At 48.6% G+C, this 22,005-nt stretch overlaps 1 protein-coding gene across 2 annotated transcripts; it reads left to right on the top strand.

Moving 5' to 3' along the window:
• Window positions 1-4,036: 4,036 nt before the first annotated feature.
• On the top strand, window positions 4,037-20,668 carry UBE2L6 (ubiquitin conjugating enzyme E2 L6). 2 transcript variants are annotated; one of them, XM_008951835.4, is made up of 4 exons: window positions 4,037-4,469; window positions 11,903-11,998; window positions 17,696-17,882; window positions 19,821-20,668. In XM_008951835.4, exons 3-4 carry the CDS (start codon window positions 17,771-17,773, stop codon window positions 19,970-19,972), a joined length of 264 nt encoding a protein of 87 aa, XP_008950083.1. In that variant the 5' UTR covers window positions 4,037-4,469; window positions 11,903-11,998; window positions 17,696-17,770; the 3' UTR covers window positions 19,973-20,668. The 2 variants fall into 2 exon arrangements, with proteins under 2 accessions (XP_008950083.1, XP_003826475.1); XM_003826427.4 differs by lacking the exon at window positions 4,037-4,469 and adding an exon at window positions 4,614-4,740.
• Window positions 20,669-22,005: the final 1,337 nt, after the last annotated feature.

Genomic DNA, 22,005 nt, shown 5'->3' with positions numbered 1-22,005 from the left:
GCACCTGAGGAAAGGCCATGTGAGGACATAGCAAGAAGGCAGCCGTCCACAAGCTGGGAAGAGAGCCCTCATCAGATATCAAATCAGTTAGAATCTTAATCTTGGACTTCCAGCCTCCAGAACTGTGAGAAAATAAAACCTGTTGTTAAAGCCATTTGGCCTGTGGTATTTTGTGATGGCAGCCCAAGCTGCTGATACATTCTTGCACATCCAATATACATTAGTTATTGTTGTTATCTGTTGTTAACTGTTATTTCTCATGTCCAAAGTCCCACAACAAGGAAGTCAGTGAGTGGTTGAGCCCCACTGAGGAAGCAGGTCCTTCACTCATCAGGCCACCTTCCTGCTCTTGTGGCAAGAATACCCCCAGCTCCCCTCCTGGGACTCCCTGACTCCATGATTGCCTCTATCCATCCCTCCACCTCAACCACAAGGGCAGGGCTCATGGTACAGGAGTGGTGTGTGTGTGTGTGTGTGCGCACGCGCACGCGTGTGTGTGTGAGAGACTAACCCAGAGGAAGGGGGGGTGTGGGGTAAGCAGGAGGAGTTTCCTTCCCTGATCAAAAGAAGCAGGAAATTCTCTTCTGTCTCTGGTTCCTGGGAACTTCTTTTTTTTTTTTTGCCTGCTCTTGTTGCCCAGGCTGGAGTGCAATGGCTCAATCTCAGCTCACTGCAACCTCCACCTCCCAGGTTCAAGTGATTCTCCTGCCTCAGCCTCCCGAGTAGCTGGGATCACATGCATGCACCACCACACCTAGCTAATTTTGTATTTTTAGTAGAGACAGGGGTTTCTCCATATTGGTCAGGCTGGTCTCGAACTCCCCACCTCAGATGATCCGCCTGCCTTGGCCTCCCAAAGTGCTGGGATTATAGGCACGAGCCACCGCACCTGGCCCAGGAACTTCTTTAAGCTCTAGGAAGATGAGGAGAGCTCGGGTAGTTCTGAGATTAACCGTCCCTACTCCAAATAGGAACAAGCCCAAGGAATGGGCATGGAAGGAAATCAACTGATCCTTCCTGATCCAAGTTCTTCCCTTGAAGACACACTGAAGGTTCTTGGAGACATTTGAAAAATCTGAACCTCTTGCCCAGAACTCTAGAGGCATTATAAATAGATAACATACTTTCACACCTACAAGGTGTCTCCTCACATACACCATCTCATTTTATCCTCATAAGAGACTGGCAAGCCTTACAGCTGGCAGAGCTCAGTCTTGGAAGAGACATACCTCATATGTGCACGTCACTTAAGACGCCTTTCTCCTACCACCTTTTGTCATCACACAGATGTGTGTCTCTTCCTCTCAATGGTGAAGACGAGCCAGCCTAACCAAAGCCTGAATCCCATCGAGTACCCCATACAGGGCCTTGTATAAGTAGGTGCTCAATAAATTTTGTAGATGGATGAATAAATGCCAGTGACCAGATCAGGGAGAAGTAAAACAGGGTCTCCTATTGGAGAAGATAGTGTTGCTGTTGTTCTAAGGGAGCAAGCTCAGGCATCTGTTCCTACAGCCTGGTACATTCACTCCTAGGCAGGCACCTGACATCATTTTAATATTTATTATGTTATCATTATCATAACTGTCACTTATTGTCCACCATTCAAAGTGAATTTCTTTGCAAATATCAACTCATTGTTTCTCACATCCACTATTATAAGCTCCATTTAACAGATGAGGAAATGGAGGCACAGACAGGTTAAGTAATGTGCCCAAGGTTATTTAGCCAAAAATAGTGGAGCTGGGATTCAAACCTGATTGTTTATATCCTGGACTTAAAATTTTCTTGTTTTGCTTTTTGAGTCGGAGTTTCGCTCTTGTCGCCCAGGCTGGAGTGCAATGGCCTGGTCTCGGCTTACTGCAACCTCTGCCTCCCAGGTTCAAGTGATTCTCCTGCCTCAGCCTCCCCAGTAGCTGGGATTACAGGCGCACGCCATTACACCCGGCTAATTTTTGTATTTTTAGTAGAGACGAGGTATCGCCATGTTAGCCAGGCTGGTCTCGAACTCCTGACCTCAGGTAATCCGCCTGCCTCGGCCTCCCAGAGTGCTGGGATTATAGGCATGAGCCACCATGCCCGGCCTTGGACTTAGAATTTTCTTTTCTTTTTTTCTTTGAGCGGAGTCTTGCTCTGTCCCCCAGGCTGGAGTGCAATGGCGTGATCTTGGCTCACTGCAACCTCTGCCTCCTGGGTTCAAGCGATTCTCCTGCCTCAGCCTCCTGACTAGCTGAGATTACAGGCACCCACCACCATGCCCGGCTAATTTTTGTATTTTTAGTGGAGACGAGGTTTCACCATATTGGTCAGGCTGGTCTCGAACTCCTGATCTCAGGTGATCCGCCTGCCTCGGCCTCCCAAAGTGCTGGGATTACACGCGTGAGCCACTGCGCCCGGCGACTTACAATATTCAAAGTTCCTCCACTTCCCTCAGCTTAGCCTCACAATGGTCCTGGCAAGCAGATAGGAGTTTCCGCCGACCACCCAAGGCCATAACTGCACGTGGGGGCAGATGTGGAACTAGAACCCAGGTCTCCCTGGGGCTTGTTCTGACACACAAAGGTCTGCATTGTGAAAGGACATGAAAGGCACACCAGTGGGCTGCCCCACTGTGTGGGGACTTAGGACCCAGCTATATCCATGACTGTGAATTCACCTCGGGATGCAGCGTTCCTGTAAGAAAAGAAAAGGAGAGCTACGATACGTGGACAGAGGCTTTTGCTCCAGTTTCCATAGACACTGCCCCGTTTGCTCATGCTGTTCCCTCTTGTTAGAACATCTTCATCCCACGCTCTTACTTCTCGCTGACTCATCATGTTTCACAATACACTTGGATTTTTCTCTCTTCCGGGAAACCTCTGCCCCTCCCTGAAGAGGGATAAAGTGACCCTCCTCATACTCCCAGAGTACCAGGTGATTCTCTATAGCATTATCATTAAAAATCAGGGGCTGCATTCTCTCCCTCTGTCCCAGTAGTCTGGGAACTAACTCCTCAGGAGCAGGGACTCCCCTTTCTCATCCTGGTGTTTCCTATTGGCAATGCCTGCCACTCAGTAGTAGGCGCTTGTTGACTGAGACTATTGATCACAGGCAGGTTCGAATGTCTTTGTTCCCTCATCTCTATCCCTGTTAAGGGATTACGGAGTGTCCTATTCATTTCGGGCATATAGAAAATGCTGTTAAAGTTCATTGAATTGAATGAAACAATTAATCGTTCTGCAAAATCTGAGCAGAGAAGTCATTTGGTTTCAAAATACTTGGATAAAAACATTACGGTGGCTCACGCCTGTAATTCCAACACTTTGGGAGGCCGAGGCGGGTGGATTACTTGAAACCAGGAGCTCGAGACCCTGACTCTACTAAAAATACAAAAATGAGCCGGTCGTGGTGGCGCGCGCCTGTAAATCTCAGCTACTCAGGAGGCTGAGGCACGAGAACAGCTTGAACCGGGAGGCGGAGGTTGCAGTGAGCCGATATCACCACTGAACTCCAGTCAGGGCGACAGTGAAACTCTGTCAGAAAAACAACAAACAAAAAAACTGTGAGGTACTGAGATCACAAACTGGTGCTCAAAATATACTGATTTCCTTTCTCGTCTGGACTAAACGGGGGTAGGGAAGGGTGAGAAGGAGGGGATCGGCCCTCCCAACAAGTCTCATCTTCCCCAGATGCTGCTTGGTGCTCAGGGGCTGCAAGTACTCTGTCCTTGCACAGAGGGTTGGGGACTCCAGCTGTGCATGGGGGCACACATTAGGCCCACAGCTTGTAATGGACCAGTAGTAAAGTAAGGGAGGGGAAGCAGACTCTCTCTTGGAAAGGAGGCTCCTGAGTCCGTCTTGGGGCTTCCCCCACCAACTGTTTCCCAAACCAGCATACAGTAGGCACTTAGTAAATACTAAACTTAGTAAAGGACTGAATGATGGTAGACCGAACCCCTAAAGCAAAAGAGAAAGGGTCCAACAGCGCCTCCTTGCGGTGCTCTGCCCCAAGCCACGGGGAGAAACGTTGCAGCCCGCGCCGAACGCCGGGCAGCACAAAGGATCCCCGACTGCCGGCGAGCGGTGCTCGGAGGGCACAGGTCTACGCCATCCCCCACGCAGTTTCGGAGATGGAGCGCTGGGCCCATGGAGGGAAGGCGGCAGGCTCGGCGGCTCCGGAAGCTCGCTGGGGCAGGGGCTCAAGGCGGCAGTCCGATAGTGGAGGCCGCTGAGAACTGTCACGGAGCTGCGTCTGTACAGCGAGCATCCCTTATTTATTCAGGGCGAGTGTGTATTTGGGGCCGCGTGCAGGGGGCTGACAAAGACCGGAGAGCTCCCGGTGCGGCCGCCGGCGGAGCGAAGACTGGAACCCGTATGAGCGCCCCCCAGCGCCCCTAAGCTCTCGCCGCCGGTGCACGGCGCACCCCGCGGGAGGCAGGGATCAGCAAAGCCGTGCGCCCCGAGGCCCGCCCCCGTCTCCGCACAAAGACCGTGAGTCCCGGGTCCGAGCCTAATGCGCGGGGATCGGGCGGTTGCCCGGCGGGTCGTCCTTCGGCGGCCTCCTGGCCTCGCCGGAGCGGGTGCGGGGAGGCCCACGCAGCGACGGCGGGAGGAGGGGTGGGCGGGGCTGCCGGGGGTGGGGTCCCCGGGGCGGGGCGGGGCGCGCTGTGTCGCGGATCGGAGCTCGGTCCTCGGTCCTGCTGGAGGCCACGGGTGCCACACACTCGGTCCCGACATGATGGCGAGCATGCGAGTGGTGAAGGTAACCGCGTATAGGATGACCCCTTTCTCTTGGCTCCCCTCGCCCCCCGCATTCCCTCCTCCCTCCATCCCCTCCGCGGCTCTCCGAGCACATTTATTTATTTGTCTGGGCACCAGGGCTGGCTGAATCCCTGTCCTCCCCGCCCTCTACTCAGAGGAGGACTGGCCTGCAAGAGTGGCCAGAGCTGGAGTTTTGGGGGTTTGGAGGCCTCTGCTTGAGCCGTTCGCGTGGTGAAGATGAGCCGGCTCCCCCAAAACTGGTTTCAATTTCGCTTTTCCTGCCTGAAACTTGTGATAACAACTGGGTGCATCTCCAGTGCAGGAAAAGTCCTTGGCATCTTGGTGCCAGGCATTCTGCTACTGCTGGTGGTGGGTTATGAACACAGATGACCAGGATGAAGTCCTTGCCTTGGAATAAGCCCATAGCCCATCCCATAATTTGATGCCTGTATTACTAGAGTCCTGAGAAACACGGAATGCTGATTAGAATTTGGGACAAAGTTCCCTGGGTATTCTCTGGAGGAAAAGATGCGGAGGTGGACCTGGAAGGCCTCCTGGAGTAGGTGGCTTGCGTTCGTGAGTTCTACAAGTGTTGAATGCCTACATGTGCTGGCCCTGTTCTAGGAGGGGGGGGGGGGGGTGGGGCGGGCAGAGATGAACACAAATCCGGCCCTTGTTGAATTTTATTCCTATCAGGGACACAATTTGAAATAAGATCTGGAAGGATGGGGAGGGGGCAGTTTCCTCCAGAAGGTGGGAAAACCCAGCCTTCTGTTTGGAGATGGATTAGGGAGGAAGGTGATCCTGGTGAAGTGAGTCTGGCATCCCAAGTCTTTCAGAAGTGCCCCTTCCAGTCTGCAGGGTGGAGGGGCAGGCTCTAGGAAGAGGGTGCCTGCTACCCTCAGCCTCTGAGAAGAAAATGGCCTCAGACTGGGATGCCCAGAGCAGGCTTGGCCTAGATACTAAATCTGGAGGTTGGCAGCAAAATGAGGCAGAGGGTCTTTCCAGCCAAGTGGAAGAGAGATGGGAGCCAGAATTTATTGCATTGGAACCATTACATGCCAAACGGTTTACATGGTTATTTCATCTAATTCGCACAGCAGTTCTGTGAGATAAGTAATATATACCCGCATTTTACAAATGAGGAAATTGAGGCACAGAGGAAATAACTCGCTTGTCCAGAGTCTTTCAGTAAGGAGCAATGGGACTGGAATATGAAACCAGGTCCACAGGCCTCCAGCCTGCAGGCTCTCTTAATGGCCTTTCTACTTTCATTTTCTGTTCCTCTGAGTCAGGTGATTTCCTAGTAGGCAGTAGGAAAGAACTGTGTGTTTTAGGTTGGGTTTCAACTTCCTCAGGCTTTGGGAAAGTTTTGGCAGAACTCATCCTAAACAGATAAAGTCCAAGTGTCTTTATCTTTCCAAGACCTGGAAAATGTCTATTCCAGATCTTCTCCGGTCAGCCCTGGGCTTTGTTCTTGCCAAAGAGTCACAGATAATAGAGAAACTCTTACAAGTGCAGATGCTTCTAGTTTGGGGTAAAGATAAATGAAGGGCCATTGGCTCTGGGTGGAAGGCACCAGAAGCAGCTTATTGGTTGAACAGAAATAGAACATAGGCTGAGAGATAGGAGGGGGGCATGGGATGTGTTTATATTATATGTTGGGGGTGGGGGTAAGGCAGAGAAAGTTCAAATGGTCCACAGTGTTAAAGGACCCCTCCCCACTTGTGGACTGGGTTTGGAGAGCTTCAGTTTCTCAACCTCATCACTGCTGACATTTTGGGTCACATAACTGTTATGTATCCATTGTATGTTTTTAGATTTGAGGTTACTACAAGGTTTGTAAATAATATCTTATAACCTGTTATTTTAAACTGATGACAAGTTAACACTGATTACATAAACAAACAAGCAAAATGAAAACTAATGAAGGCCAGGCGTGGTGTCCCACTCCTGTAATATCAGCACTTTGGGAGGCTGAGGTTCGCGGACTGCTTGAGCCTAGGAGTTCGAGACCAGCCTGGGTAACACAGCCAAACCCCATCTCTACAAAAAGTACCAAAATTAGCCGGGCATGGTAGCACACTGCTGTAGTCCTAGCTACTTGGGAGGCTGAGGTAGCAGGATCACCTGAGCCCGGGAGGTTGAGGCTGCAGTGAGCTGTGATTGTGCCACTGGACTCCAATCTGGGTGACAGAGTAAGACATTGTCTCAAAAAAAAAAAAACAAAAAAAGCAACTAATACAAACTGTATACTTTAACTTCGTCTTTCCGCTTACTAACTTTTTGTTGTTTCTATTTCTTTCCTTCTTTCTTTCTCTCTCTCCCTTTCTTTCCTTCCTTCCTTCCTTAAGATGGAGTTTCACTCTTGTTGCCCAGGCTGGAGTGCAATGGTGCCATCTCAGCTCACCGCAACCTCCGCCTCCCAGGTTCAAGTGATTCTCCTGCCTCAGCCTCCTGAGTAGCTGGGATCACAGGCAGGCACCATCACGCCTGGCTAATGTTGTATTTTTAGTAGAGACGGGGTTTCTCCATGTTGGTCAGGCTAGTCTCGAACTCCTGACCTCAGGTGATCCACCCACCTCAGCCTCCCAAAGTGCTGGGATTACATGAGCCACTGTGCCCGGCCATTTCTATTTCTTTCTTATTGTACTGTCTACACCTCTTGAAAAATTGTTGTAGTTATTATATTTAATTGGTCATCTTTTCCTCTTTCTACTTAAGATATGAGTAGTGTATACACCATAAATACAGTGTTATACTAATCTGTGTTTTTCTTTCTTTTTTTTTTTTGAGACGGAGTTTCGCTCTTGTTGCCCAGGCTGGAGAGCAATGGCTCGATCTCAGCTCACTGCAACCTCCGCCTCCTGGGGTCAAGTGATTCTCTTACCTCAGCCTCCCGAGTAGCTGGGGTTACAGGCACCTGCCACCACGCCCAGCTAATTTTTGTATTTTTAGTAGAGATGTGGTTTCACCATGTTAGCCAGGCTGGTCTCGAACTCCTGACCTCAGGTGATCCACCGGCTTTGGCCTCCCAAAGTGCTGGGATTACAGGCGTGAGCCACCATGCCCAGCCCAGATGATTTTTTATTGCTCATTAAAATTTTTTTAAATTTCTGATTGAAGAACTCCTTTTTAGCATTTCTTGTAGGACAGGTCTGGTGTTGATGGTATCTCTCAGCTTTTGTTTGTCTGGGAAAGTCTTTATTTCTCCTTCATGTTTGAAGGATATTTTCACTGGATATACTATTCTAGGGTAAAATATTTTTTTCCCTCAGCTGTATTTCATTTAAATATGTCATGCCACTCTCTCTTGGCCTGTAAGATTTCCACTGAAAAGTCGCTGCTGGACATATTGGAGCTCCATTGTATGTTATGTGTTTATTTTCTCTTGCTGCTGTTAGGACCCTTTCTTTAATCCCTGACATCTGGGAGATTGATTATTAAATGCCTTGAGGTAGTCTTCTTTGGGTTAAGTCTGCTTGGTGTTCTATAACCTTCTCATGTTTGGATATTGATATCTTTCTCTAGATTTGGGAAATTCTCTGCTACTATCCGTTTGAATAAACTTTCTAGCCCTGTCTCTCTCCCTACCTCCTATTTAAGGCCAGTAACTCTTAGATTTGCCCTTTTGAGGCCATTGTCTAGATCCTGTAGGCATACTTCATTCTTTGTTTATTCTTTTTTTTTATTTTTGAGACGGAGTCTCGCTCTGTTGCCCAGGATGGAGTGCAGTGGCACAATCTTGGCTCACTGCAAGCTCTGCCTCCTGGGTTCATACCATTCTCCTGCCTCAACCTCCTGAGTAGCTGGGACTACAGGCGCCCACCACCACGCCCGGCTAATTTTTTTTTTTTTTTTTTGTATTTTTAGTAGAGATGAGGTTTCACCATGTTAGCCAGGATGGTCTCGATCTCCTGATCTCATGATCCACCCGCCTCGGCCTCCCAAAGTCTTTGTTTATTCTTTTATTCTTTTGCTTCATCTGACTGTATTTTCAAATACCCTGTCTTTAAACACTCTAGTTCTTCTGCTTGATCAATTCTGCTGTTAAAAGACTGATGCGTTTCAGTATGTTAATTGCATTTTTTTCTTTCTTTCTTTTTTTTTTTTTTTTGAGACAGAGTTCCACTCTTGTTGCCCAGGCTGGAGTGCAATGGCATGCTCTCGGCTCACTGCAACCTCTGCCTCTCCAATTCTCCTGCCTGAGCCTCCCAAGTAGCTGGGATTACAGGCCTGCACCACCATGCCCAGCTAATTTTTGTATTTTTATAGAAACAGGGCCTCACCACGTTGGCCAGGCTGGTCTTGCACTCCTAACCTCAGGTGATCTGACTGCCTCGGCCTCCCAAAGTGCTGGGATTACAGGCCTGAGCCACTGCACCCGGCCTCAATTGCATTTTTCGACTCCGGAATTTCTGCTTGATTCTTTTTAATTATTTCAATTTATTTGTTAAATTTGTTGATGGGATTCTGAATTCCTTCTCTGTGGAGGAAATATTGAATTTCTTTGAGTTTTCTCAAAACAGCTATTTTGATTTCTCTGTCTGAAAGGTCACATATCTCTGTTTCTCTGGAATTGGCCCCGTGTGCCTTATTTAGTTCGTTTGGTGAGGCTATGTTTTCCTGGATCGTCTTGAAGCTTGTGGATGTTTGTTGGTGTCTGGGCACTAAGGAGTTAGGTATTTATTATAGTCTTTGTAGGCTGGGCTTGTTTGTACTCATCCTTCTTGGGAAGGCTTTCGAGGTATTGGAAGGGGCTTGGCTGTTGTGATCTAAGTTTTGGTCACTGCAGCCATGTCTACATAAGGGGGCACTCCAAGCCTAGTAACACTGTAGTTCTTGCAGACTCTTAGAGGTTACTACCTTTGTGGTTTTGGATAACATCAGGAAGAATTCTCTGGATTACCAGGTAGAGACTCCCATTTTCTTCCCTTACTTTCTCCCAAACAAATGGAGTCTTACTCTCCGTGCTGAGCTCCCTGGAGCTGGGTGAGGTGTGACACAAGCATCCCCATGGTCACCAGAATTGGGACTGCACTGGGTCAGGCCTGAAGCCAGCACAAGACTGGGTTTTGCTCAAGGCCCGCTGTAATCACTACCTGGCTATGCCCTACGTTCGCTCAAGGCCCTAGGGCTCTGCAATCAGCAGGTGGTGAAGCCAGCCAGGCTTGTGTTCTTCCCTTTAGGGTGGTTAGTTCACTGCTGGGCCCCAGAGAGGTCCACAGTTGCTGTCCATGGGCCAGGGCCTGGAGTCAGAAACCTTAGAAATCTCTCTAGTGCTCTGTGCTACTGCAGCTAAGCTGGCACTGAAACCACAGGACACAGTCCTTCCCACTCTTCCCTCCCTTTTCCCCAGATATAGGAGTCTCTCCCCTTGTCCACCACCACCACGGGTCTATGAGGAGTACTGCCAGGGTACTACTGCTGATGTTCGCCTAAGGCCCAAAGGCCCTTCAGTCAGCTTGTGGTGAATGTGACCAGGCCTGAGACTCACCCTGCAGGGCAGCGGTCTCCCCTCTTGTTCGGCCAGATAATTCTTTGTTAGGATGTTTATCAGCATCTCTGGCCTCTATCCACTCTCCCGATTTATGACAATGGAACAATGTTCCCGGATATTACCGGATGTCCCTGGCTGGGTAAAATCGCCCCTGGTTGAGAACCACTGGTTTGTACCAATTCATTGTTCCAGAGAAATGTGACCTGCCCTTGAGTGTCTTTTTATCTTCCCCAACAAGAAAAGGCCTGTAGTCCCACAAGATGGACCCTAAAAGAGGGGCAGCATTCCTTTGTCAAATACATTTGAGAAGTACTGCATGCCGTGGGCCCACAGCTTGGTCAATCACCATACACAATAGCATATTAAAGGCTGTGGGAAGTTCTCCAGTGAAGAAACCTCTTTAGCTGAGATTTCCCAAATGTACTTGACCTTGGAACTCTTTTCCTGTACTACCTATTAACCTTCTGCAGGACATACTGTACTTACATGCCCCATCTGGGCCCTCTGCCCTGGTGCTTCTCCCCTTCTCTGCTTTATGGATTCCTGTTCATTCTGCATGGCCCAGCTCACAGAGTGCACCCTCTGTGAAGCCTTCCTTCTCCCCTCTCATCTCCTTCCCTACTGGATATCCATACACATTCACATAATCACATCCATGTTTCGTCCATTACTCTATTGAAATTCTTGAGGACTGGGTCCTGTCTCAGTTAAATGTCAGTAGAAGATGCTCAGTAATGGCTGTTGGGAGAATTCAAAAGGGATATTCAGGTGTTTGGGCCACAGTTTTGGGAAGATGAGTCACTCCTTGCCCCCTTGTTTCCCCACTTGGTGTGTAGAGTTCTTCTCTGCTATGGTCTTCTGGAGTCATTTCCCTTCTCCAGCCCTGATCTGGCAGAGTTTGAAGCGGTGGGGTCATGTCTTTGCTGTAGATGCTCAGTCGATGCTTATGGAAGGAAGAAAGGAAGAGAGGAAGGGAATTAGAACCTAGTGACTTTCTAGGAAGAAGGCTAGAGAGCAGAGGTTAAGTACCCTGCTTTCAGGAGAAAAGCCTCCTAAGAGCACTTACTCCCAAGTTTTAATATCTGGGAGAAGTGATCTATTTTTCCCTGCACCTAGTACCTAGGTGTACCAGAGTTGTGGTGAGGCCACAGTCAGAAAATTCACTTAAAGCACCAGCACCGGCTGGGCGCGGTGGCTCACGTCTGTAATCCCAGCACTTTGGGAGGCTGAGGCGGGCAGATCGCGAGGTCAGGAGATCAAGACCATCCTGGATAACACGGTGAAACCCCGTCTCTACTAAAAATACAAAAAATTAGCGGGGCGTGGTGGCGGGCGTCTGTAGTCCCAGCTACTCAGGAGGCTGAGGCAGGAGAATGGCGTGAACCCAGGAGGCGGAGCTTGCAGGGAACCGAGATTGCGCCACTGCATTCCAGCCTGGGCAACAGAGCGAGACTCTGTCTCAAAAAAAAAAAGAAAAAAGAAAAAGCACCAGCACCATGCCTGATACATACTAAGTGCTCAGTAAATGTAGGCTCTGACTTTACCGGCTTCTGCCCCTAAGATGGCCAGTTTTGAACTTGGGGCAGCTTGCTGCTGGGGCAGGGGGAGGGAGCTGAAAGAAGGAGGACTAGGCCAACTGCCCACTCACTTGTGTCCCCTGCAGGAGCTGGAGGATCTTCAGAAGAAGCCTCCCCCGTACCTGCGGAACCTGTCCAGCGATGATGCCAATGTCCTGGTGTGGCATGCTCTCCTCCTACCCGTGAGTATCCATGGGGACCATGGCTTTGGATTGGGGCCAACTTAGGCCAGGGACATGGGCAGGGAGGGTTAGGACTAGGCAAGAATTTTCCCTGCTTGAGATCCTTTTACTGGAGGTTATCATTGCTGGAGGGGGCTTTTCTCTGAATTGATTGCTTCTGAGATCCAGATACTTCTGAGGTTCATCTTCTGATAAAGATGCCAAAGGACTTTTGACTCAGTAGGAGACCCCTTCCTTAAACCAGTAGCCACCAAGCCCACCACAGAACTTCAGGAGACAAACAGCATCAAAAAGAAGAAGAAATAAAGATTTCTTGGACCTTTGTCAAGGGATAGGGATAAACTTTCAGGCTCTCACAGTTGGTAGAATTTGCTCCCGCAAACCTAAATTGTATTTTGTTTTTCTGTAGTCTTATTTCAGAAAATTGTTACATATGAAAACACAAATAGCTCATTTCTACTGTTCTTATTTTTCTCTGTTTATTATTTGGTATTTTCTTGATAAAGTCTCTCTGAAAGCAGTATTCCAAAATAGTTTTCAGAGTGCAAGATCTCTCTTTTTTTCATCCGATTATTAGTGACTAAAGATACTTTGAGAAATTAATCTACACTTTTCATTACTTGGAAATAAAATTTAAGACATTGAACTTTTTGTTAGTCAAAGCTCTTTGGAATATCAAAGGAACAATTCATCTTATCATTTAGGATTTGGACTTTTTTTTTTTTTTTTGAGACGGAGTCTTACTGTGTCACCCAGGCTGGAGTGCAGTGATACGATGTTCGTTTCCTGCAACCTCCACTCTGGGGTTCAAGCGATTCTCCTGCCTCAGCCTCCTGAGTAGCTGCGACTACAGGCACGTGCCACTATGCCTGGCTAATTTTTGTATTTTTAGTGGAGACAGGATTTTGCCATGTTGGCCAGGCTGGTCTCAAACTCCTGGCCTCAAGTGATCTGCCCACCTCGGCCTCCCAAAGTGCTGGGATTACAGGTGGAGCCACCACACCCGGCAGGATTTACTTTTTATTGACAATGCAGTGGCCTAGGTTGTGTCGTCTTCTCTTTAAACTGACCTATAGTCCAGAAAAGTAGAGAAAGGCCTGAGTCAGGTCAACCTGGGAACCTCTGTCAAGTCCCTTGGGTTACTGTGTTGAAACGATCCACTTACCTGGCTTAGAGTGAGGACACCTGTTCTAGGCCTCAGGTGCCGGGAGAAGATGCTCAAAGGAGCTCCAGGGACTGATTATATCTCCAAGGAGACCAACTTTGAGATGATGAAAGCAGGGGTGATAGGAAAACCTAGGGAATGTCTCGTTTGGCAGAGTACTATGAAATCAGAGGACCTCAATAGTTGGCAAGACCAAGGTGGTTAAGTGTGCCCCAGGAACTGGCCACAGACCTTCCAGCCATATAGGAGTCCTGAAGAAACATGATACTTGGGAGGAATCCCAGAGCTGGGGGACCAAAGCTTGATGTAAGTCATCAGCTAAGGGGGCCTGAAGGTGCCTGGTGAGGCCGTAAAGGAGGGGATGGTTGACTGGCAGAGGAAGGAGAACCAGGAAAGGTCTTTTGGAATAGCACACAAATTCCTCCTCAAAGGCTCAGTCTCAGTTTATGTGTTCACCAAAGTGGCCCCACTTGTCACATCTTGGTCATGGAAGGATTCAGCTCGATGAGTCTTTCGAAGCTAATAGTAAAATTCTCATTCCTTGAGAGTTTCCTGTGGACCAAGTGCTGTTTTAAGCACATGACATATGAGGTCATATTGAATCCTCTCAACCATCCAGTGAGGAAGGTTGTCTTCGTCTTAAAATTGCAGAGATGGAAACCAAGGAGGTTAAGTAACTGGTCTGGGGTCACTCAGAATAAGGTGGCAGGAGTGGAATTCAGCGGACTCCAGGGTCTTCTCTTTTAACCACTCCATTAAAAATGAATAGTTTTCAAAATTTTTTAAAAAGTAGCAGGCCGAGCACGGTGGCTTACACCTGTAATCCCAGCACTTTGAGAGGCTGAGGTGGGTGGATCACTGGAGGTCAGAAGTTTGAGACCAGCCTGGCCAACATGGTGAAACCCTGTCTCTAGTAAAAATACAAAAATTAGCTGGGCATGGTTGTGGGCACCTATAATCCCAGCTACTGAGGAGGCTGAGGCACGAGAATCACTTGAACCCGGGAGTTGGAGGTTGTAGTGAGCTGAGATTGGGCCATCGCACTCCAGCCTGGATGACAAGAGCAAAACTCTGTCTCAAAAAAACAAAACAAAATAAAGTAGCAAAATACTTTATTTAACCTAGAACTTAGAAGGTAGTGGGACTTTCTCAACTGACTGTAAGATACAGCATGGAATCCTCTGGTCCAGCTTCTCCATTTTACAAACGAGGAAACTGATCCTCAGAGAAAGCTCAGTCATACAGCAAGCCCGAGGCAGAGCTGGGACAGGTCCCCGGAGCTCTCAGCTCCATGACTCTGCTACCTCCTTCCTCTGTTAAGTCCTACGAAGCCCAGAAAGAAGCCCCTTCAGGCAGGACACACTGATACCCCTGTCTTAGTCCATTAGTGTTGCTGTAAAGGAATACCCGAGGCTGAGTAATATATAAAGAAAAGAGGTTAATTTGGCTCAAGCTTCTGCAGGCTGTACAAGAAGCATGGCGCTGGGCGTAGTGGCTCACGTCTATAATCCCATCTCTTTGGGAGGCCGAGGAGGGCGGATCACCTGAGGTCAGAAGTTCAAGACCAGCCTGACCAACATGGAGAAACCCTGTCTCTACTAAAAATACAAAATTAGCTGGGTGTGGTGGCGCATGCCTATAATCCCAACTAGTTGGGAGGCTGAGGCAGGAGAATCGCTTGAACCTAGGAGGCAGAGGTTGTGGTGAGCCGAGATCACGCCATTGCACTCCAGCCTGGGCAACAAAGTGAAACTCCATCTCAAAAAAAAAAAAAAAAAAAGAAGCATGGCACCAGCATCTCCTTCTGATGAGGCCTCAGGAAGCTTCCTCTCATGGTGGAAGGCAAAGGGGAGCCACGTGTACAGATCACATGCAAGAGAAGAAGTGAAAGAGAGAGAGAGTGAGCAGGTGCCAGGATCTTCTAAACAACCAGCTTTTTCAGTAAGTAATAGAGTAAGAACTCTCTTATGACTGTGAGGTTGGCACGGAGCCATTCGTGGGAGGTCTGCCCCCAGGACCCATACGCCTCCTGGTAGGCCCCACCTCCAACATTGGGGATCAAATTCTTTTCTTTTCTTTCCTTTTTTTTTTTTTGGTGACAGAGTCTCACTCTGGAGTGCAGAGCAAGACTCACTGCAACCTCTGCCTCCCGGATTCAAGCAATTCTCATGCCTCAACCTCCTGAGTAGCTGGGACTACAGGCGCACGCTACCACGCCCAGCTACTTTTTTGTATTTTAGTGGAGGCAGGGTTTCATCATGTTGCCTAGGCTGATCTCAAACTCCTGAGCCCAGGCAATCCATCTGCCTCAGCCTCCCAAAGTGCTAGGATTACAGGCGCGAGCCACCGCCACGTAGGTCTTGGGGATCAAATTTCAACCTGCGATTTGAGGAGACAAACATCCAACCACAGCACCCTCCCATCCTGCTCTGAGGCCTCAGCCGCTGGCCTTCTCTGACTGATAGGTGCAGCCTTTTCTCCTTACTGAGACCATAAAAAATGAGATATTTTCTTTATCTTCCTACTTTTTTTTACTCCATCTCTCTTTTTTTTTTTTTTTGAGATGGAGTTTTGCTCTTGTTGCCCAGGCTGGAGTGCAAGGGTGTGATCTCTGCTTACCACAACGTCAGCCTCCCAGGTTCAACTTCTGCCTCTCGGTTCTTGCCTCAGCCTCCCGTGTAGCGGATATTACAGGCATGCGCCACCATGCCCGGCTAATTTTGCATTTTTAATAGAGACAGGGTTTCTCCATGTTGGTCAGGTTTGTCTTGAACTCCCAACCTCAGATGATCTGCCCACTTTGGACTCCCAAAGTGCTGGGATTACAAACGTGTGCCACCGTGCCCGGCCTAGTTAGATCACATGGCTAGTGAGTGTCAGAGCCGAATCACACCCAGGCAGGGTGGCTCCAAGTGCTGGGATTACAAACGTGAGCCACCGCGCCTGACCTAGTTAGATCACATGGCTAGTGAGTGTCAGAGTTGAATCACACCCAGGCAGGGTGGCTCCGGAGTCTGTGTGACCCCCATACTCTGTTGCACAGGCTAATGCATGTCAAGCCCTTAGCACAGGACAGCACAGACAGGTGCTCAGAAAAGTGTTCAGGTGGCTCAAAGTCTAGAGGGTCTTCTGCTGGCTCCTTGCAGCTCCCAACCCCTAGGTCACTCCAGCCCCTGAGTTTGTTTGTTTTTAATCATAGTAAAATACACATAACAAAATTTACTATCTTAACCATTTTTAAGTATATAGTTCAGTGTCATTAAATAGGATTAAATAGGATTACAGCTGGGCATGGTGGCTCACGCTTGTAATCCCAGTAATCTGGAGGCCAGAGCAAAAGGATTGCTCAAGGCCAGGAGTTCAAGACCAGCCCTGGCAACATAGTGAGACCCTATCAAAAAAAATTTTTTAATTAGCCAGGTATGGTGGTGGGCCCCTGTAGTACCAGCTACTCAGGAGGCTGAGGTGGGAGGATCACTTGAGCCCAGAAGTTTGAGATTACAGTGAGCAATGATAATGCCAGTGCACTCCAGCCTGGGTGACAGAGCGAGACCCTGCTTCAGTAAACAAACAAACACACATTGTTGCACAACCATCACCACCGTTCATCTCTAGAACTTTTTGTCTACCTGTACTGAAACTCTGTACCCCTTCAGTAACTCCCCATTCCTTTCTTTCCCCAGCACCTGGTGACCACTTTTGTATTTTGTTTCTATGAATTTGACTATTCTGGGTACTGCACATAAGTGGTATCTTGCAAATCTGTCCTTTTCTTGTCTAGCTTATTTCCTGTAGCATAGTGTCTTCAAGGTTCATCCATGTTGTAGCATATATCAGAATTTCATTCCTTTTAAGGCTAAATAATACTCCATTGTGTGTATATGCCACGTTTTGTTGATTGATCCATTGATAGACACTTGGTTTGCTTTCACCTTTTGGCTGCTAGAAACATTGGTATACAAATACCTGTTTGCTTTCAGTTCTTTGGGTGTCTACCCAGAAGTAGAACTGCTGGATCATATGGTAATTCTGCGTCTAATCTTTTGAGAAATGGCCATACTGTTTTCCATCACAGCTGCACCATTTTATTTTCCTAAGCTCCTGAGTTCTTAGGATTTCCTCATTTTCTCCATTTCCTCACCCCCATTCTAATGTTTTAAGAAAGGATGTTCCATCCTTTTCTTCCATAATCTCAGAAAGTCTTGAAAGCTGAGATGGTCCTTAGAGCTCATCTAGTCCATCTTTATCCACTTTTCAAATGAGGAAACTGAGGCCTAGAGGTGGGAAGTGGCTCACCCGTGGTCACACAGCAAAAGCCAGGATCAGACTTCTCTGCCTCCCAGGCCAGTGCCCTTTGGTGATTTCACATTTTCACTAATCCATGACTCAATTGTCAAATGAATGCAGGTGCTGTGTGTGTCCTGGCTCATGATTCCTCCTGGGAGTGAAGCAGAGGATGCCTAGGACCCTCGGATTGGGGCAGGAAGGGAGGAAAACCAGACTGGAGCTTGACCCTTTTTCTCTCTGCACAGGACCAACCTCCCTACCACCTGAAAGCCTTCAACCTGCGCATCAGCTTCCCGCCAGAGTATCCGTTCAAGCCTCCCATGATCAAATTCACAACCAAGATCTACCACCCCAACGTGGACGAGAACGGACAGATTTGCCTGCCCATCATCAGCAGTGAGAACTGGAAGCCTTGCACCAAGACTTGCCAAGGTGGGGCTGGGCTTTGCCTGGAGAAGGGACTGATACTGGGTAGAGATTACTGGAGAGGGGGTTCACAGCTTATTCTGAGCTTGAAAAGCCCCAAAGAGAGGAGATAAAAATTGTGAGTCTTGGCTGAACTTACTATGAGATAGAAGGGATGCTTCCTGGACAGACTGACCTCCTCCTGCCTCTCTTCTTATACCTGTGCAGTTGTGACAGAGGAACGTTGCTGCGGTTCATGGGAGAGGCAGCTTGGCTGCACAGGGAAGGGCTCGGGAAAAGAAAGCCCGCTGTTCCCTCTGTGGACTTTGGGCAAGTTTTCGTTCCTTTCTGGGACTCAGTGTCCTAAATGACAGTGGAGGGAACTGGCCTCATAATGATAATACCTGTCACTTGACTGAGCACTTTCGGCACTGTGCTAAAAACATCACATGCCGACTTCATTTTTATTTCCTCCACAAGCCCGTGAGGTAGTGTTGTTATTAGCCTTGTTTAGTAGACCCGGACATCTGAGGCATATGAGAGGTGAAGTGGTTGCCTAAGGTCATACAGATGACAAACGGCAGCACTTGGCTGACTCGCAAGCCACATGTGGCTGTTGCAACTGAGGAACTCAATTCTTTTTCTTTTTTAAGACAGAGTCTCGCTCTGTCGCCTAGGCTGGAGTGCAGTGGCGCGATCTTGGCTCACTGCAACCTCCACCTCCCAGGTTCAAGCGATTCTCCGGCCTCAGCTTCTTGAATAGCTGGAATTACAGGCGTATGACACCACACCCAGCTATTTTGTATTTTTAATAGAGAGGGGTTTTGCCATGTTAGGCAGGCTGGTCTCGAACTCCTGACCTCAGGCGATCCGCCTGCCTCGGCCTCCCAGAGTGCTGGGATTACAGGTGTGAGTCACTGCGCCTGGCCAGAACTCAATTCTTAATTGTACTTACTTTTAATCTTTTTTGTTTTTTCTATTGAGACACGGTCTGTCTCTATTGCCCAGGCAGTTAGTTCAGTGGTGCAATCTTGGCTCACTGCAACCTCCACCTCCTGGGCTCAAGCCATCCTCCCACCTCAGCCTCCCAAGTAACTGGGACTACAGGAGCATGCCACTATACCTGGCTAATTTTTGCATGCTTTGTAGAGACCAGGTTTTGCCATATTGCCCAGGCTGGTCTCAAACTCGTGAGTTCAAGCCATCCACCCATCTTGGCCTCCCAAAGTGGTGGGATTACAGGCGTGAGCCACCATGCCCAGCCTGATTTTAATTCATTTAAATTTAGATGCCTGCATGTGGCTAATGGCTACCATATTGAACAACACAGCTCTAGAGCCTGTGGCTGAATCAGTGTGCAATCCTCCACCTGGACCAGCTCAGGAGTTTTTAACTCAGGAAACGAAAGTCCTTAGGTTGGTGGGAGTGGGAGCAGGGAGAGGAGTGGTCCTTGGATGAGCTTCAGGGGGTCTGGGAACTGTCTGTTTTGCATGTGGATGTGCACATCTGTCTCGGGAGATGGGCTGCTGCCTTCACTAGGTTCCCAAAGGCATCTGTGAAAGATGAAGAGCCAGGGGCAGTGGTGGTTTTCAGTCTTTAGCCTTAGACCCCTTTTGCCCAAGGAAAAGTTTATTTGGACTACCAATATAATGGAGGAAAACAGAGCAGTTTTTGTTGAAATGGGGATAAGACCCAGAAACCTCACTTATCTCAGTGGTCCCCGTGATGAGGAGCTTCTCTGAAGCCATGGAATGTAGTTGTTTGAAAACCACTGATGTAATCAGTCAAGGCCTTAGGTGTCACCAACCAAGAATGAGCGGGGCGTTTGATCTGGTCGTAGAGTAATCCTAAGCGATGTAACCTTTCCCCCAAGGAGTGGGTGTGGAGTGTCAGGACATTGGGAGCGGGCAGCCATGACTCCCTTCTGTCTGCCCTGATGTCCTGATCTGGCCTGTCTCTCCCCAGTCCTGGAGGCCCTCAATGTGCTGGTGAATAGACCGAATATCAGGGAGCCCCTGCGGATGGACCTCGCTGACCTGCTGACACAGAATCCGGAGCTGTTCAGAAAGAATGCTGAAGAGTTCACCCTCCGATTCGGAGTGGACCGGCCCTCCTAACTCATGTTCTGACCCTCTGTGCACTGGATCCTCGGCATAGCGGACGGACACACCTCATGGACTGAGGCCAGAGCCCCCTGTGGCCCATTCCCCATTCATTTTTCCCTTCTTAGGTTGTTAGTCATTAGTTTGTGTGTGTGTGTGGTGGAGGGAAGGGAGCTGTGAGTGTGTGTGTTGTGTATGGACTCACTCTCAGGTTCACCTGGCCACAGGTGCACCCTTACCACACCCTTTACATTCCCCAGAGCCAAGGGAGTTTAAGTTTGCAGTTACAGGCCAGTTCTCCAGCTCTCCATCTTAGAGAGACAGGTCACCTTGCAGGCCTGCTTGCAGGAAATGAATCCAGCAGCCAACTCGAATCCCCCTAGGGCTCAGGCACTGAGGGCCTGGGGACAGTGGAGCATATGGGTGGGAGACAGATGGAGGGTACCCTATTTACAACTGAGTCAGCCAAGCCACTGATGGGAATATACAGATTTAGGTGCTAAACCGTTTATTTTCCACGGATGAGTCACAATCCGAAGAATCAAACTTCCATCCTGAAAATCCATATGTTTCAAAACCACTTGCCATCCTGTTAGATTGCCAGCTCCTGGGACCAGGCCTCAGACTGTGAAGTATATATCCTCCAGCATTCAGTCCAGGGGGAGCCACGGAAACCATGTTCTTGCTTAAGCCATTAAAGTCAGAGATGAATTCTGGAGTGCAGCTGAGTCTTTGATGAGGGGATGGGGTGGTTTCATCAGGACCATAGAGGACTAGGGATTTAAGCATAAATTTCTGACCTTGCTTCCCTTGAATGTTCCCTAAACATCATAAGGAATGTTGGCCATGGAAAAATAGGCCATCCTTGGACAGAGGAGCTTTCAGAAGGTCCACAGGGATGACATCCCCGTTTTATTTTATTTATTTATTTATTTATTTATTTAAGACAGAATCTCATTCCGTCGCCCAGGCTAGAGTGCAGCAGTGCAATCTCGGCTCACTGCAACCTCCGCCTCCTGAGTTCAAGCGATTCTCCTGCCTCAGTCTCTTGAGTAGCTGGGATTACAGATGCCCACCACCACGCCTGGCTAATTTTTGTATTTTTACTAAAGATGGGGTTTCACCACATTGGCCAGGCTGGTCTCGAACTCCTGACCTCAGGTGATCCACCCGCCTCAGCCTCCCAAAGTGCTGGGATTATAGGTGTGAGCCACCATGCCCGGCCAACACCCCCATTTTAAAGATGAGGCAATTGAGGCACAGAGCACTTCAGTGGATTGCTGGGGTCCACTCTGCCAATCCACACCCCTGCAGGTGAGCCAGGGTTATGGCTGGGGTGTGTTTTGTTTTCTGTATTTTTCATGAGCTGCTTTCATCAGCACACATGCCCCAAATGGCTGATAAAGCCAGACTAGATAGTTAGCAGGAAATTGTAATCAGCTCAGGGGTTTGTATCTCATGAGCAATGGAAAAACAAAAACAGGCCAAAACTTCAGCCAGATAGAGGGATTAACTTAACCCAGAAGAAGAACTTTCTGGTTGCAATTGTTGTAAGCTCCTGGAATACTGCTGGCTTTTCAGAGATAGAATATGGGGTGATTTGAGTCAAGGAAGTCACCCAGATCCTACTAGTTTCTAGAGAATCTTCTCCAGCTCCTGCCCTGGAGTCCCCTAACCTGAGAAGAAGTGTGAAAAGAGGGGAAGATAACCAGAAGAAGTGCCACCAGAGTCAAAATGTAAGTTTTTTATTTTTGGCGACCACTTACTGAACACTTGAGTGGCAGTACTGGGCAAAGCTTTTTGCCCATTTCATTATCTCGTTTAACTCTCGCAACACCTTCATAAGGTTGGAACTCTCATTATCCCCTTTCAGACTGTAAACTGGGGCCCAGAGAGGTTAACTGTATGTGTCACACAGCTGGTTAGTGGTGGGACCCAGGCCATTGTCCTTTCCCAAACACCTTGCGCAGTTATTGAGACCTCAGCAGGTGAGGAATCCCCTATGGCCAGAGTTTATTATCCCAGAGTGCAGAGGTTCCTGGGCCAAG

Source organism: Pan paniscus, chromosome 9 (assembly GCF_029289425.2).
Source record: "Pan paniscus chromosome 9, NHGRI_mPanPan1-v2.0_pri, whole genome shotgun sequence".
NCBI classification, from domain to species: domain Eukaryota; kingdom Metazoa; phylum Chordata; class Mammalia; order Primates; family Hominidae; genus Pan; species Pan paniscus.
This window is presented reverse-complemented; position numbering and strand designations above follow the sequence as displayed.

Excerpts from the sequence above, each read along its gene's own strand:
- UBE2L6 (XM_003826427.4), top strand. The coding sequence starts at position 4,714 with ATGATGGCGAGCATGCGAGTGGTGAAG. Across the intron at positions 11,999-17,695 it reads GGCATGCTCTCCTCCTACCC|GACCAACCTCCCTACCACCT; the intron begins GTGAGTATCCAT and ends CTCTCTGCACAG. Across the intron at positions 17,883-19,820 it reads TTGCACCAAGACTTGCCAAG|TCCTGGAGGCCCTCAATGTG; the intron begins GTGGGGCTGGGC and ends GTCTCTCCCCAG.